Source organism: Numida meleagris, chromosome Z, assembly GCF_002078875.1.
Source record: "Numida meleagris isolate 19003 breed g44 Domestic line chromosome Z, NumMel1.0, whole genome shotgun sequence".
Taxonomy (NCBI): domain Eukaryota; kingdom Metazoa; phylum Chordata; class Aves; order Galliformes; family Numididae; genus Numida; species Numida meleagris.
Genome location: NC_034438.1, coordinates 59,068,051 through 59,082,071, shown reverse-complemented (window position 1 = coordinate 59,082,071; position 14,021 = coordinate 59,068,051). Strand labels below are relative to the sequence as shown.

General features: G+C 42.3%; 1 protein-coding gene across 1 annotated transcript in view; it reads left to right on the top strand.

Moving 5' to 3' along the window:
• ADGRV1 (adhesion G protein-coupled receptor V1) overlaps positions 1–6,448 on the top strand; it is a 257,698-nt gene extending 251,250 nt beyond the window's left edge. Inside the window, exon 90 of the mRNA XM_021381087.1 lies at positions 6,102–6,448. Coding sequence (XP_021236762.1) covers positions 6,102–6,220 — 119 coding nt within the window. The 3' untranslated portion in view covers positions 6,221–6,448. The remainder of the gene's footprint in view (positions 1–6,101) is intronic.

Genomic DNA, 14,021 nt, shown 5'->3' with positions numbered 1-14,021 from the left:
CTTTGCAGACTACAAATTCTTTGTTGTGCAGTTAAAGATTCTGGGGAAGGCTTTCAAATGTGGATGCATAAGCTTAGAATTGCAAACCCTTGTTTCAAATGTCTAACTTTCATTTTTTACTCCTTTCAGAATATTCTGAAGGAAATCAAATTATTTAAAGGATGTTAATGCCATAGGAAACCATATAAATATAACATCCCCAGTGTTGCAGTCAGTGTTTACTGCCTGAACAGCTCAGTTGACATCAGCTGGCTTATTCACTGGGGTAAATGCTGTGCGCTGTGGAAGACTGAACTTTAAATCATGAATAGAAATCTAGGCAACAACAGTAGTTAAAAGTGATGGTTAAAACAATTCACCACAACTCTTTTTAGCATTGGTTGATTTTTTGTATAAATCTTCAAGTTCCATCCTTACTTATTTTCTGTCCTGCAAAAAGAAGTAAGTTTTGAACCAGTTTTTGACTTTTTTTTCCCTAACTTTTACTATTGTATTCTCTAGTATTTATATTATCACTTGTTCTTGTGAGCCTTTTGTAGCTTGTAGGATTTGAAACTGGGGCCTTAAGGCACAGTCTGAGAAAAAACTTTTGTCTACATTACTTTTTCCAGTAGAACCTGTACCTTTTGCCTCACTGCCTGTTCTCATGGCCAAGCAGTGTTACAGGGCCACAGCTCCCCTATATCTAAGAAAAAACAGTTGTCCCGTCTAGTTCCAGCCCCACATACACTTGAACAAACCAAAGTGAAGAGGAGGTACTGAGGTTAGAGTTGCTTTAACCATCAAAGTAAATGTTTATCAGCTACTGCCTTAGATACAAGCTGCAGCTCAACACGTGCTTTAAACGAAGACATGTGAGTTTCTCTAAAAATGGAAATCATTGCTGTTTCGTTACTACCAGCCAAACTTACTCTCCAATGCAATGCATGGCTAATGAATCAAGGTGCTTTGATGGCATGAGGGACCACATCGAGGCAATTAAAAGGGACAAGAAAGTGAGATTTCTTATCTGTGTTTCATGACAGTCTTCTGCTGTTACCTCATCCACTGAGCTGAAGGGAATTGATAGGCTTCAGCTAGCAGCCACTGACAGGAGCCAGTCCCCAGTCCCTTCTGCCTACACATTTCTTCTTCCTCTCTTGCATCACTAGTTGTTCTCACATGAAACCTCAGCAGCTCAGGTCAGAGAGTTCTCCTCTCCTTCCTCTCCTTCCTCTCCCCACCCTCTTCCTCTCCTGCAGCCACTCCACGCTGTCAACCTGCTGCTCACTCACACTAGTCCCAGCTCAAAGCAGCAGCCCAGCACCAAATAGACTCAAACGTATCAGCAGCCAAGATGCCCATAAGTAGTTCTCTTTCACCTTCATAGTCCACACTTTATTTCAGCTGAGAATTCCTTGTCTGGGAAAAGAAAAGCTCCGGGGAGAGCAGAGGAAAGGTGCTTTTGCAGCATATCAGCTGTTTTTATCATTCCTGAACTGAGAAGCGTGGCTCCTGGGGATAGAGGTAGAAGAGAAATGCTTGCTATGCTGTTGCTTGAATTTTACCTCTAATAAGCAGAAATAGAGACCTTCATTATCTGTCATTCCCTAAAACTGTCAATCTGTAACCAAACTCAGTCTTAGCAGTGCTAAAATATTAGCTCCTACTGTGAAGGCTGGATGAGGATCAGCATTGATTAGCAGAGGAATGTGCAGAAATGCCTTTATGCCTCTCTGCATTTCATCTGTCCTTTCTGCTTATGTAGTTTGGAGCTGTCTGAAGGTTACTTTAATTTATGCTCAGTGCTTGCAGACATGAGGTTTACTCTGGCAGCCAAGATCAGTGAGAATGAGGGTGCAATCATAGGTCTGTTTTGCTGTCAGCAAAGCTAAAATCTCATTTCTGACATCCTGCTTTACTCTCACATTGCAGCTGGCCACACTGTGTGGTATTAATAAAAGATGGCTGAAATGATACAGCTTAAAAACAATCACAGAAACCTCCACTGCACAGCTTTCTTCTTTGCCTTGCAGTGGTTTAGTAATTTGCAGTTTGCAGCACAGCTGCACAAATAGATGCACTGGCACACTTTACCTGATTGCTAAAGAGACGTGTGGCAGAACTATGCACTTAGCCCTTGGTTCCGTAATCATTAATGCTGAACCACATTACAGATTAACCTGGAACATGGACTGGATCAGAGGAAGGCAGACAGCTCTGTCTCTAGCTAGTTATGTGCAGTTTTGTATCCAGCTTTTATGCTAATGTTACACAAACCTTGCATCATGGGGCCACAGAATTTTTTATGTGGTGCAAAAGGTCCAAAAGCTGGACTTGTTCTGTCACTGAAGCCATAATTATTTTTAATCTGTTATTGCTAATTGCACTAATTAACTTCAAAAATGTTATAATTTTGAACTAGGTTTTTTTTTTTTTTTTGCCTCTTACTTCTTCTGCCTATTACCAATAGACAATTTAATAGGACAGTTGCCTTCCAGATTGTCAGAGAATTGTATGTTGCAGCCATCTAAGCTAAAGCCCGCTATAACGTGATGCTCTGGAGAATTCTGTGTTGGTTAGGTCTGGGGAGATAAAAACTAAAAAATAGATGGAATCTCCGAATAGCAGTCTGTCCATCAGCTTTGCTCTAATGCATAAATTCCTTGAATGCATGACAGCTTTACTGGTCTCTTAGCATCCATCCATGTTTCCACCACAAATGCTCTTGTTCTCTCCCTTTCATGATGCACCATACTAAACCAAACCATTCTATTTCAAAACATGGCAAAACCTTTGAAAGAGGCTGTAAGCCCCTCCTGTCCCGACTTATGACCCACCTGTGTAGCAAGCTGCTTGCAAAGGTATTTGTGGGTCAGAGCTGGGAATAGCAGCCTAGCACATGGCACTTTCCAAATATGTATCAGAGAGTATCAGCATAGGATTTTTCCCCATCTGCAGTGTCAGTGTATTTTTGCTCTAAATAGAGGCATAAAGTGGTCAATATTAAATAAATATTCTACTTGGAGAATACTTGGAAAAATCTGCTACATAAATTTGAAAAAAAAAAAAAGCACACACAAACGCAGTTATGACAATAAAATGTGCTATAAATTAATTCATACTTTTCAGTTTTGGAACTGGGGTTCCAAAATCAGCATGTATTTAAACTTTGATGTCATCACTTTAGGTAACCAATTTAGGAACTAAGCATCTCATGTTTAGTATCCAGAATCAGAGAAACTTTTGAAATTTAAAATTCTGAAAGATACACAGTAGAATGCCCTGGAGATTGTCAGTGGGGGGGATAAGCTGTAGACAGTGGCAAAATGCCACTGGTGTAATTTCTGTGAAGTCAAAACCCTACAAGTAGTAATGAACAAGTACTAATGAATGGGCCATGTAGCAGTTTTCTATTTAATGTACCTTACGCATTCAACATAAATTATGATCAATTTTGGAAACAAGATAGAAGTGCTTATGAGACAAAAACCTCCTCCAAGATATGACTACAGTTAAAACAAACCGCATCTCACTTAAAATGCTTTAGTGAAAGTAAATGATAACAACTGTAGTTCAGTGCACGTAGGCATGCACTGGTAGTCTTTCAACAGCAGATGTCACTGGAGGGATCTTGTCGATTTTGCAAAGCTGTGTGATTTTTCAATTTCTAGCTGGTCCTGTGATACAAAATGAGAAAGGCCTCATTCTTTTGAGTCTTTTTTGTGAAGTAGTTGCTTCAAACTGGGGAAAAGTAATACTGCCAGCCACATACTTACCCACCACCCAGCTCCAGTATCTCTAAGGGAGTACATGCATTTTTGGATAGGATTATGTTTAAATTCTCCTCTAATCTGAGGACAAGCTGAACCTGTGAACTCTCTCAAACTCCATCGTGTAAACAGTTGCACCCTTCCCAGCCAGTCAGTTGTTTGGTGAGCTGGTATCCTGGTTACACCTGAGCTCTCGTTCCTAAAAAGGATGAGCTCTTAAATAGTTTGTATCAGCAGCTGAACAGAGTTGTTGTAAACCTCAAGTAGCGTGCTCCAGTCTCAGGTTTGCCAAATCCCTGATAAGAACGTCCCTAACAACAAAAAATCCCTGCTTAACTTCCCACAAAGCATGCATATATGAAATTTAAGAATAAGTGTGGTGTAATAGCAGATTAGTCTGGTAACTGATCTTTTTATAGTGACCAGCACAAGATTCTTCCAGAAACCCCATAGTGAATAATTTCAGTATAACCACCATTACGACAAATGTGTTTCTAACCCTGTTCAGTCCAATATTCGCCTTAAAATCTTCAGCATGGACATATAAAAAGAAGATTCTGTAATATAACTTTAAATGTTTTCAGTCATGTATTTTTCCATTTTTGAAATCTGTATCCTTTTTAGCTGAAATAAATCTTTTTATGTGACTTCCAATGTTAATGACACAAAATAAGAATTTCTGTTTCTTCATTTAAGTACCTTATTTATGTCACAGTTATCACCTTGTCCTTCTGTCACCAAATGGCAAATACAGCAGTCAGATTTATCTTCTCTATTACACTCATGTTTCCGTTCTAAAACAAACAGTTTTAGAGAAGATAAGAAAAAAAACAAATGATTTGCTCATGCAATTGTTGTTTTTCCCAGGACTTTGAAACAGGTTTTAGTCATTAGAACCGTAATTTGATGAAAAGGTTAAATGTGCATGTAAATTTATATGAGTAAGTGTGGCTTAATTATCTTCGGTACACTTATTAACAAGATTTGTAATGATTCAGACCCTAATCTTCTTGCCTTTATTATGATACCAATCCATCGATATCTTTTTACTCCCATCATGGTCTGACGCTAGTCGCTAGTCTTTAAAGAGCTTGGGTCATACAAACCCAAGCTTGGGTCTCCTGTGACAGATGTGATTGAATGCACTTTCTCCACAAGACCCAAACACCAGAACAAAGCAAGGTGGAAACCCTGGAACGTCAGCTGAGACAGACATGAGATTCGTTGTACAACACAGACATCTCTAAAGTTGTGTTTTAGTATAAAAATGGAAATCATTGCCTCCCTTGTGCAATGTTGAGGGCTTGCTGTGCCAAGTGTCATTCCTCTGCAACTCCCTTTAACTGAGTGTAGTTCAGATCTACTTCTGCCTGAAATGAATAACTTTCCTAATTATTTGAAAGTGGCATTACTGGAAGACCATCAGTCTGTCTGGAAGTTGCCATGCCTGATTGCACCGATGCGCAGCTCTGAGCTGTATGGCCCAAAATGTTAAGCCCAGATGATCTGAACACTAACAGAACCCCATTATTTTTTAGGATTCACTCTACAAGTCGAAGACAGAAGGAACTGGAAATGCATTGGAATTTATAGTTCCAATTGATGTTCTGTGACGTAGTCTGTAAAAAACTACTTTATAAAAAGTAGTGCAGGTACCTGTGCTTCACACTACACAAATAAGAGAAAAAAGCAACAAGGAAGCAGCTAGCTAGCAGAACTCCTGCAACAAAAAGATGGAGAAGGTGTCCTCCTGAGGTCTCTCCCAGACATGTTTTGGAAGTTTCCATTGTCCAAAGGCTAGTATTCTCACACAGCAGAAGAAAAACACGATACACCAGCTTGTGCCAAATGTGGGTTTAAAAAATATTTATTCAGCATATTTTCTCATGTTGAAATTACAATCCTATTAAAACAGCTGGAATTATAATTTAACAGGGAAATTATATCATTAAAAGTCAATTCTTCATGAAACTGTCCTTGGAAATACCAAACTCTAACAGCCAGTCCATGAACCCAGCCTAAAACAGGCCTTGATTTATGCTTTTGTGATTTCAAGGCAACTGCTGAAGAGCTGTTGTGCTGTTTACCAGTGGAATTAAAGTGACTGACAGTGGAATTGTGAAAAAGTGTATCTGGGTTGTAAAAAATTACATCAGATAATATTATAATCTGAGTATTCAGAATTGTTGGCCAATACCAGACAGCTTGCCACACTGTTGCAGAGTTTCAAAGAACTTCAACAATCAGGATGAAGCAGAGCAGCCCTGTAAAAGGGCACAATGTCACCATTTCTGTTTCAGGACTCCATCCTCTCTGATTCCTAAGAGTTTTCTGTCTTCTCTGTTGTAGGTGCCGGTCTCAGTGTCAGTGACAACGAATCTTGCCATGGCAGCCAGGATGGGGGCAGCATGGCGAACTCTCAGATTGTTGAGCTTAGAAGAATCCCCATAGCAGACACCCATCTCTAACTCCTCTGCTTGCTCGTTTTCCTTTGTTTCCTTTTTTTTTTTTTTTTTTACAATTCAAGCCTATGTGATTCTTTATTTGTACTTCCCTTTGCACGAAAACACTGTATGAAACTCTGTAGTAGAATGCTGTGAGCTGTACTGAGTGCTTAGCAAAGGATGTTTGTTTTTTTGTATTTCAAAAAAATAACCTGTATGTGTAACACAGATTAATAAAACCAATAGAGTCCATTTGATACAACTAAGCCTGTTATTTCTCCTAGCTGCTTGTGGAGCTGGAAGGTGATACAGATACCCCCACAGACAGGAAGGCATTTTAAATGAAGAGTTCTCAGTTTCCTACACTGTACTGTTCTGGTTGGCTTTAGAGCACCCAAATCTGTGGTCTTTGCGAAAAAAGACAGTCTTGACCCACATTCTGACCTGAAAAAACATGTGATGATCTATGACAAACAGGGAAGGGGACATGAAGAACTAATAGTGAAATGACTAGAAGGTCATTACAGGGCATTTGCATGCTGCTGATTGCATGATCTTGCTGTTTCCTTAATATTGAATTCTTATCTTCTCCTCACAGATAGAAATAAGAGAGGAATTCCAGAGAGTTGAATTTTCTGTCAGTTTCACTGGGTGCCACACATGTAGCCCTGCTCTGATTGAAGGCCTCAAATCTTGTACACAGATTTAGATCAATAGTTTGAGGTCATAAACTAGCAAGAAAAGTTCCCCCCCTGGAAAAAAAAACTTACAGAGGAGTATTTCAGGGCCCAGGGGGGAGGCAGGCTGGTCTTGCAGGAATCATTAACTCCCTGCATCTGCACAGACACTCTGGAATCAAAACACATGAAAGCAAGACACCAAGGGAATTTTTACCTGAACGTTTCTAAGCACACAGGGAAATACAGTAACTATGAAGCAAGCTTTTTATACCTACAGCAGGATCTTGCCTGAAGGCTGTCTGTTGGGCGAGCTCTGAGCAGCAACCTGTCCTTGGAAACGAAAACTTTTCTCATGGAAAGTTTTTTATGATTCCTAGTATGGCAATGCATAAATTTTACTGCACATGTTTATGTATGTGGGACAAACAAAAACAGATACACAGTTTTAATTGTCCCCACTGTGTAGTAACTGCTCGGACTGCACAGAGAACAGTCATACTTAGAAGCAGAGATAATCTTTAAAAGGGAAGGCTTGGTCCAATACAAAAGCATTCACAGACACAGGTAATTTTCTAGTGAGCAAAGCCATTAAGTAAGTGCTTTTTAAGTACACATTTGAATGGCTGAGAAATAAGACTATGCCTGTATTTAATGCATACATGCCCTGCTGCATCGAGCCTTAGATTTCTGACTCCCAGGAATTTTGTTGACTCCGTTTATGCTTGACATGCTGCAGAGTAAATGGAGCCAAATCTCTGCAGTCAGTAAGCTGACCTGGGGTGTGTGAATGACCCTTGCTGCAGCATGGGAGGCAGATGGGGCACAGCGAGGCGAGAAGGGGAACCTCAAACACTGGGTGCAGGGCATCTGAATCACAGCAGGAGACCTGGTGGAGAGTGAGTCATCTAAGGACATTTCGTAAGTCACTTTTGTATGGGACCAGACCATTTCCTATAGCAGCACTCTGAGCACTGGAATGGACTGCAAGTGTTGCTGAAATAAGATGCTTAGTCTGGAGTTAAAACTGGCTTGGGACAGTTTGCAAGATGGAGATACTGTACTCTATTTTTTTAACTTCTACCTGGGGAACCTGGCTCTTTAAGGCTTTTTTTAAACTCTGTTCTTCCTGAACCAACTGAGATGAGCATTGGCCATAGCTGATCGGTTCTCATCCATCCACTAATCCTTAACAGAAGCTTGGCCCTTCAGGACGATTGCAACACTTGCTCAGTTGCGAGAGCTGGGGCTGTAACAGATGCTTCATTACTTGCAGTACATGCTACTACATGCTGTGAGAAAGCTTATAAAAGAAGGATGTTTGTTTGATTTTGACTCACCACCATAAATGTTAATACTTTGTGTCACTTCAGCTTGTTGCACAACTGGCCTGGTAAGGGATTTACTGTAAATGCATCAGCGTTTTCAGAGCAGATCAGCGGGATTGTGTCCACTGCCAGCACTAGCTGAATTTTCCAGCTCTAGGTGGTGCTCACATGGCTTAAGACCACAAGATAAACACTAGGCACAGCTCTAGACACTCTTTTTGTATAGATGTTCTGCTGTGTGTAGAAAATTTGGTGTTTCAGTAGCACAGGTCTCAGCCACACCGTGTGCACTGTGACTCAGGTGTGCTGATGGCCACACCTGGGCAGCAACACCTTTACGGACAGCTTGGCTTACACCAGCAGGGCTGAGCGCTTCCTGCAGTGCTCTGAATCTCAGGCGTTACCCAAAATGTGACAGAGAGCATAGAGATTTCTTTGTTTCCGTAAGATGAATGAGCCCACAGCTAGATGGTTTTCCATCGAAGAATGTCCACAATTACTCACTCATTACACTCTTTGCTTCATTCCCATACAGAAGTACACCAGGACACTCGATGTCTTTTTTTTTTTCCCTAGGGAAGGAGCTGTTGTTCCTCTGTGAGAAGCCATTTTGAGGGGCAGAAGGAGCTGTATTTAGTATACATGCAACATTTCATAACTCACTGCATGTAGAAGATCCCTTTTCTAATTAGCTGTACCTACAGCTGCTCACATGCGTTGGCACAGAGTGTGGAGGGCAAATGAGTGAGCAGATGTGTTTCAGGAGTTTATTGTCACTTATGTGCCAACACAAGGAAAGTCACTTCCTTACAAGAGATCTGAATAAAATTCAAGTGCATAAGTGGTGAAAATTACTGAGCTCAACAAACATCCCTGGGGAGTTGTTTTTATAGAAGCCAATGTGGAAGATTCTGGTTTCACTTCCCTTTTTAGATATACAAAATAAGTCAACTCATGACAATAATCTGGACAGAAATCTTCAGATTTTTTTCCTTAGAACCAATAGGAGAGCCCCATCATATCTGTCTTCTGCTTCTACAAGTGCTCAGTTTGCCAGTAACAAAATCCAGAGTCATCATTCTGTAAAGAACATCACAGTGCAAAAGATCAAATTGTACTGACAGCTTCCCAGCAACGAAGGGTGCACATGTTCAATATAAAATTATGTTATATTGACTGATCATGTAGAGGTTGTACTAGAAAAGTGCTTAACTTCAGGCATATCCTGCCTTCAGATATATTTCCTTAATGCTTTACGGTGGACCTTGCACAACTATCATGGATTCTGCTTCACCAGCACCAGTGCAAACCAGTAAGAAATCAGCATGTGAGCTCAGTCTGCTGGCAGCAGACTTTCCTTCTGAGTTCTTTGTACAGGCAGTAGCATGGTGAAACTGCCGCATGTGAGTTTGCATGAATCTGCTCAACTCAGTATGCTATTCTGCTAATTTTCAGAGTATCAAGAAGCATTTCTGTATCTTGTTTCTTTGTTCAACATTACCTTGTATGAATTAGGTAGATACAAATAATTGCGGTATGGTACTCAAGCGTTATTGAATGAAATAACTGGAACGAATGTTGCACTGAAACTGAGCTGACAGTTGTATAAACTGGCCTAAAAATCTAAGAACGTTCTTGTGTGCTTGTTTTTTAACTAAATCAAAGCTATGTTCCTGATAGCACCTTCACAAATACACAAGATTTTGGGGAAATTACTAGTACTTCTTTTTTTTCCTGCTACTTTTAAACATTTTATTCTCTCTCTGTACACACGAAGACTGATGAGGCATGTCTTTGGTGCTGCCACTCTGCTTGGCGTCGAGACAAAGGTGAATGCACAGGAGTCAGCTTTGCCCTTCCCAGAGAATTATTTGCTGGTGGCTGATACTGCAGACTGCCAGGATTTCCCTGGAGATGCAGGAAAGGGAGAAGTAATCCAGGGATTATCAGCACTAAGCTTGAGCATATGGAATTATAGAATTGTTTGAGTTGGAAGGAACCCTTAAAGGCCACCTGGTCCAACTCCCCTGCAGTGAACAGGGACATCTACAGCTTGAGCAGGTGCCCAGAGCCCCCTCCAGCCTGACCTTGAGTGCCTCCAGGGACAGGGCATCTACCACCTCCCTGGGCAGCCTGTGCCAGTGCCTCACCACGCTTACTGTAAAAGACTTTTTCCTTACGTCCAGTCTAAATCTTCCCTCTCTTGGTTTGAAACCATGTCCCCTTGTCTGGTTGCAGTGGACCCTGCTAAAGAGTCTGTCCTTCATTCTTATGTAGATTTATCAGCCCTCACTTTACCCTGGCTAAAACGTACAGCTTGGAGAAGGCCCCAGGAATGTCTCATATCAAAGGCTGTTGTCAAAAGTGCAGAGAAATGTTTTTACTGAAGCTGACAGGATTTTTCCCAGCTCAGCAGTTAGTCTTTGAAGATGGCATGGTCGCTCCCATGCTGCAGCTCAGCAGGTCTAAACACATAGTGATTTTATCCAGAGACACCCTTGCCTCCCTTCAGCACAGCTCTGCTCTTCACACAGAGCAAAGAGCAGCATCTGTCTGCCCCAGCTTTTGTGGGATACACGTGAAGCACAAGTATAAATCAGCATGCATACAGAGACAGAAAATAATTATGGAATATAGGAATTTAATGAATATAAACAAATCCAGGTTCCATCTGAAAGCTAAAACACTATGGTCCAGATTATGAACTAGTTTTCCCTGGAAATGTCTGGCCTCCTACTTGGCAATGCCTGAGCTGAGGCTAAGCGCATGATTTCCCCATTTCCTCACTGGAATGAGCACTGAGCCTAAGGCACGGGATACACAGGCACTTGCCAGCAGGGACGCATGAAGATGTCTGACACCTCTCTTTACTCTCAACCCATGGCGGTGCACAGGAGTGAGTGGGACCCACCACAGCACTACAGCTCAGATCCACATATATTTAGCTCTGCACGGTGGGGAAGCAGAGAAGCAAATAGAAAGATTTTCCTATCTGACAAGGACCTGACAGATTTCTACACCACATGCACACAGCACCATATTTCTTCTTGCCTTGGGAGAACAGCATGTCCTGGAGATGGGAGGAGGGCAAGAGGAAAAGAATGAACAAACAAACAGTGACCTGGCTCAAAATCCCTCTTGCATCAATGCTGTCGAGTCCTGATAAAGGGAGACAGAGAGGGGGCTACAGCACGCTTGTGCTCCTTCCTGTCGGGAGATAACGTGACGGTGCCACTTCCAGCTGCTGCCTGGGAATTTGTGAGAGGGTGTGGGATGGAGCAGGCCATGCTGGTGCCAGGACAGTTTAACACTTTAAAAATACAGACAGAGTCACGGGAATGTTTCCTGGCATGGCTTACTTTCTGTCCAGACTTTATTTCTGAGTGCAGCCCTCAGTTCTGGAAGGTCCATCTTTTCCAGGTCATCAGCACGGTCACCAAAGTTACCCAGTAATTCACTGTTTTACAATCTGGAATTCACTAGCTGCTGTTAAGTGCTGTGGAGGTGTGAATAGCAGCTGTGAGCCCACGTCACCAGTGGGTTCAAGAGGCAAGGAGAAACATGGTACTGCGGGGACACATGTGGCACAGTGCAAGCAAGAAGTGGCCTTCTCTGCCACACAGCTGGAGGACAGGAGGTCAGCCTGACCTCAACCCCCAGCAGGGCTTCTATGTCAGGGTGCTGGGCTCCCGGCAGGCAGCAGCCCCTCCCTGGGGCTGGCAGCAGTGACAGCTGAGGGCTGTTGCAGGTCACCAGCTGGGAATATGTGAGATCCCTGTGTGGCTGGGATGGGGATTTATTGCAGTAGAGAGGAGCACCCAAAACAGCAGAGGAAGGACCAGGAGATTTGTCCAGACTGGAGGTGCTGGCAGCTCGGGTGCTCTGGGCCCGCAGCTGCCTGGAGCTGGCTTCCAGGGGGTGGGAGATGCAGAAGCTGTGTGCTGCCCTGCTGCCTCCAACCACGCCCACATCATGTCTGCTCCCCATGCCACAGATGTCTGCATGCATCTCCCTGCAGGAATCTAAAAATACGGCACCAGCTGAGTTTCTCCTCCGGAAGGAGTGACCTTTGTCCCCCATCCCATTTGCTCAGCTTTTCAGTCTTTGCTACAGGCTGGCCAGGGAGACTTGATATTCACTTATTCCTTCTAAGATTTCTTATTCCTTCTGCCTCAGTAGAAATTCTTGTGCTCCCTCTTCCTCAGCCAGGCCTCCTTAAAAACATAATGCCAAATACGTATAGTCTCTTTTTCCATCTTCAAAGAAAGATCTGGTTTTCTCTTTCATCATTTTTCGTTCTGCAGTTATTACATTTTTACCTTCTTCTGGGTAAGGCCCTAAGGAGTCAGTCTGAATCCCAGACAAAGCCACATGAGGGTGCCCCTTTGGTTATTCTACTCTGTTCTCATCATTAGCCTAGTCTCAAGGAGTAAGAGGTGAGTTTGTAGGGTTGCAGAGGGCCTGAAGCTGTACCCTCATTTGTGAGCCATGTTCTGATTAGCAGGATATTACATTTAAGATGAGGTGTCTGCAGCTTCTGCCACCCCCTCCTAACAGAGGAACAGTGTGTTTGTGCAGGTCTTTGAAAGGGAGAGTGGGTACTCCCATCCAGAAAAAAAGTACAGTGGTAGAGCAAAGACAGAGAGGAGAAACTTCCCAGAGCTTCCTTACCTTTTTTCTCCTCCACCATTCAGTTGCTTCCCAGTGTTTCCATATATACGATTCTCTCTGACTGCTCTGATACAGATGTCTCCTGCCAGCACCATGTGCCAGAGCAGGGCACGTGAGGCGAGCATTCCACTTCTCCACCAAGAAGAATGTGCCTACAGCTTTCAGGTTCTTACATCTTTGGAGGCAGATTTAGGAAGAATCAGGCTATTTTGCAGGCTGCTCACAGTTAAAAGTGCATCAGCACCTTAAATTCAGTGCCAGAAGAAGACGCCTGTTGCACATAGAGGTGGAGTAAGGGTTAGGCTGATACCTGACTTACAGGCATGCTCCTCTTGGCATGGCACGCTCTGCTGCAGAGCGTAGAGGACTAGCAGGGCAAATGCCGGTTGGAGAACCTACTGATTTGAAAATGGCATGGCTCGTTGCAAACGCTGGGAGATTAATGTTAAAGATAATCCTCAGAGCATGAAAAAGAATCCTCCGTAGCCTGAGGAGATGGACAGCTAAATCCTCAGAGCCAGTGTACACAGTTATGCCATCCGGCCCCAGGGACACAGACCTTGTTTTTGAAAGCAGCATGCTCTAGAGGAGAAAGTAAATGGAAAAACAATATCATCTTGATTTTGTAACCCAGAAAAGGAGCCCTGAACATTCATGAAAACATTCTTTTATTGCAAAGGAAACAGAAGTTGAGATTTTTCTCCTTCTCACAAAACTGAGCCTAATGTGATTTGAAAAATGTCTTAGCTTTCTGAAACTGTGTGAATTAGCAAAGAAACAAAGTGTGTATTTCTATTTGTGTCTTCTCCAGTTGTAGTCAAATACTCTGAGAAACATTTGAATTACTCCTTTTGTTTTGTTTTGTTTTGTTTTCAGAAATACTAACCAAACAGAGAGAATGTTTTACATATCATTTGAAGTGAGTTAACATCTAGATCACAAAACACAAATGTACTGTCTATAGACCAGAAGTCTTCAGAATTCATTAGTTCTGACTAATTGAGCTGCTTGTTACTTCTTTCAACCTGGTATCTAACTATAGACGGAAAACTGTAGTGTTGAAACTAATTAAAGACCTACTATTTTTGTCTTATTTGAGTTTTATATTGGTGGTGACAATACATGTTTTGCTCAAAATTAGGTCCATTA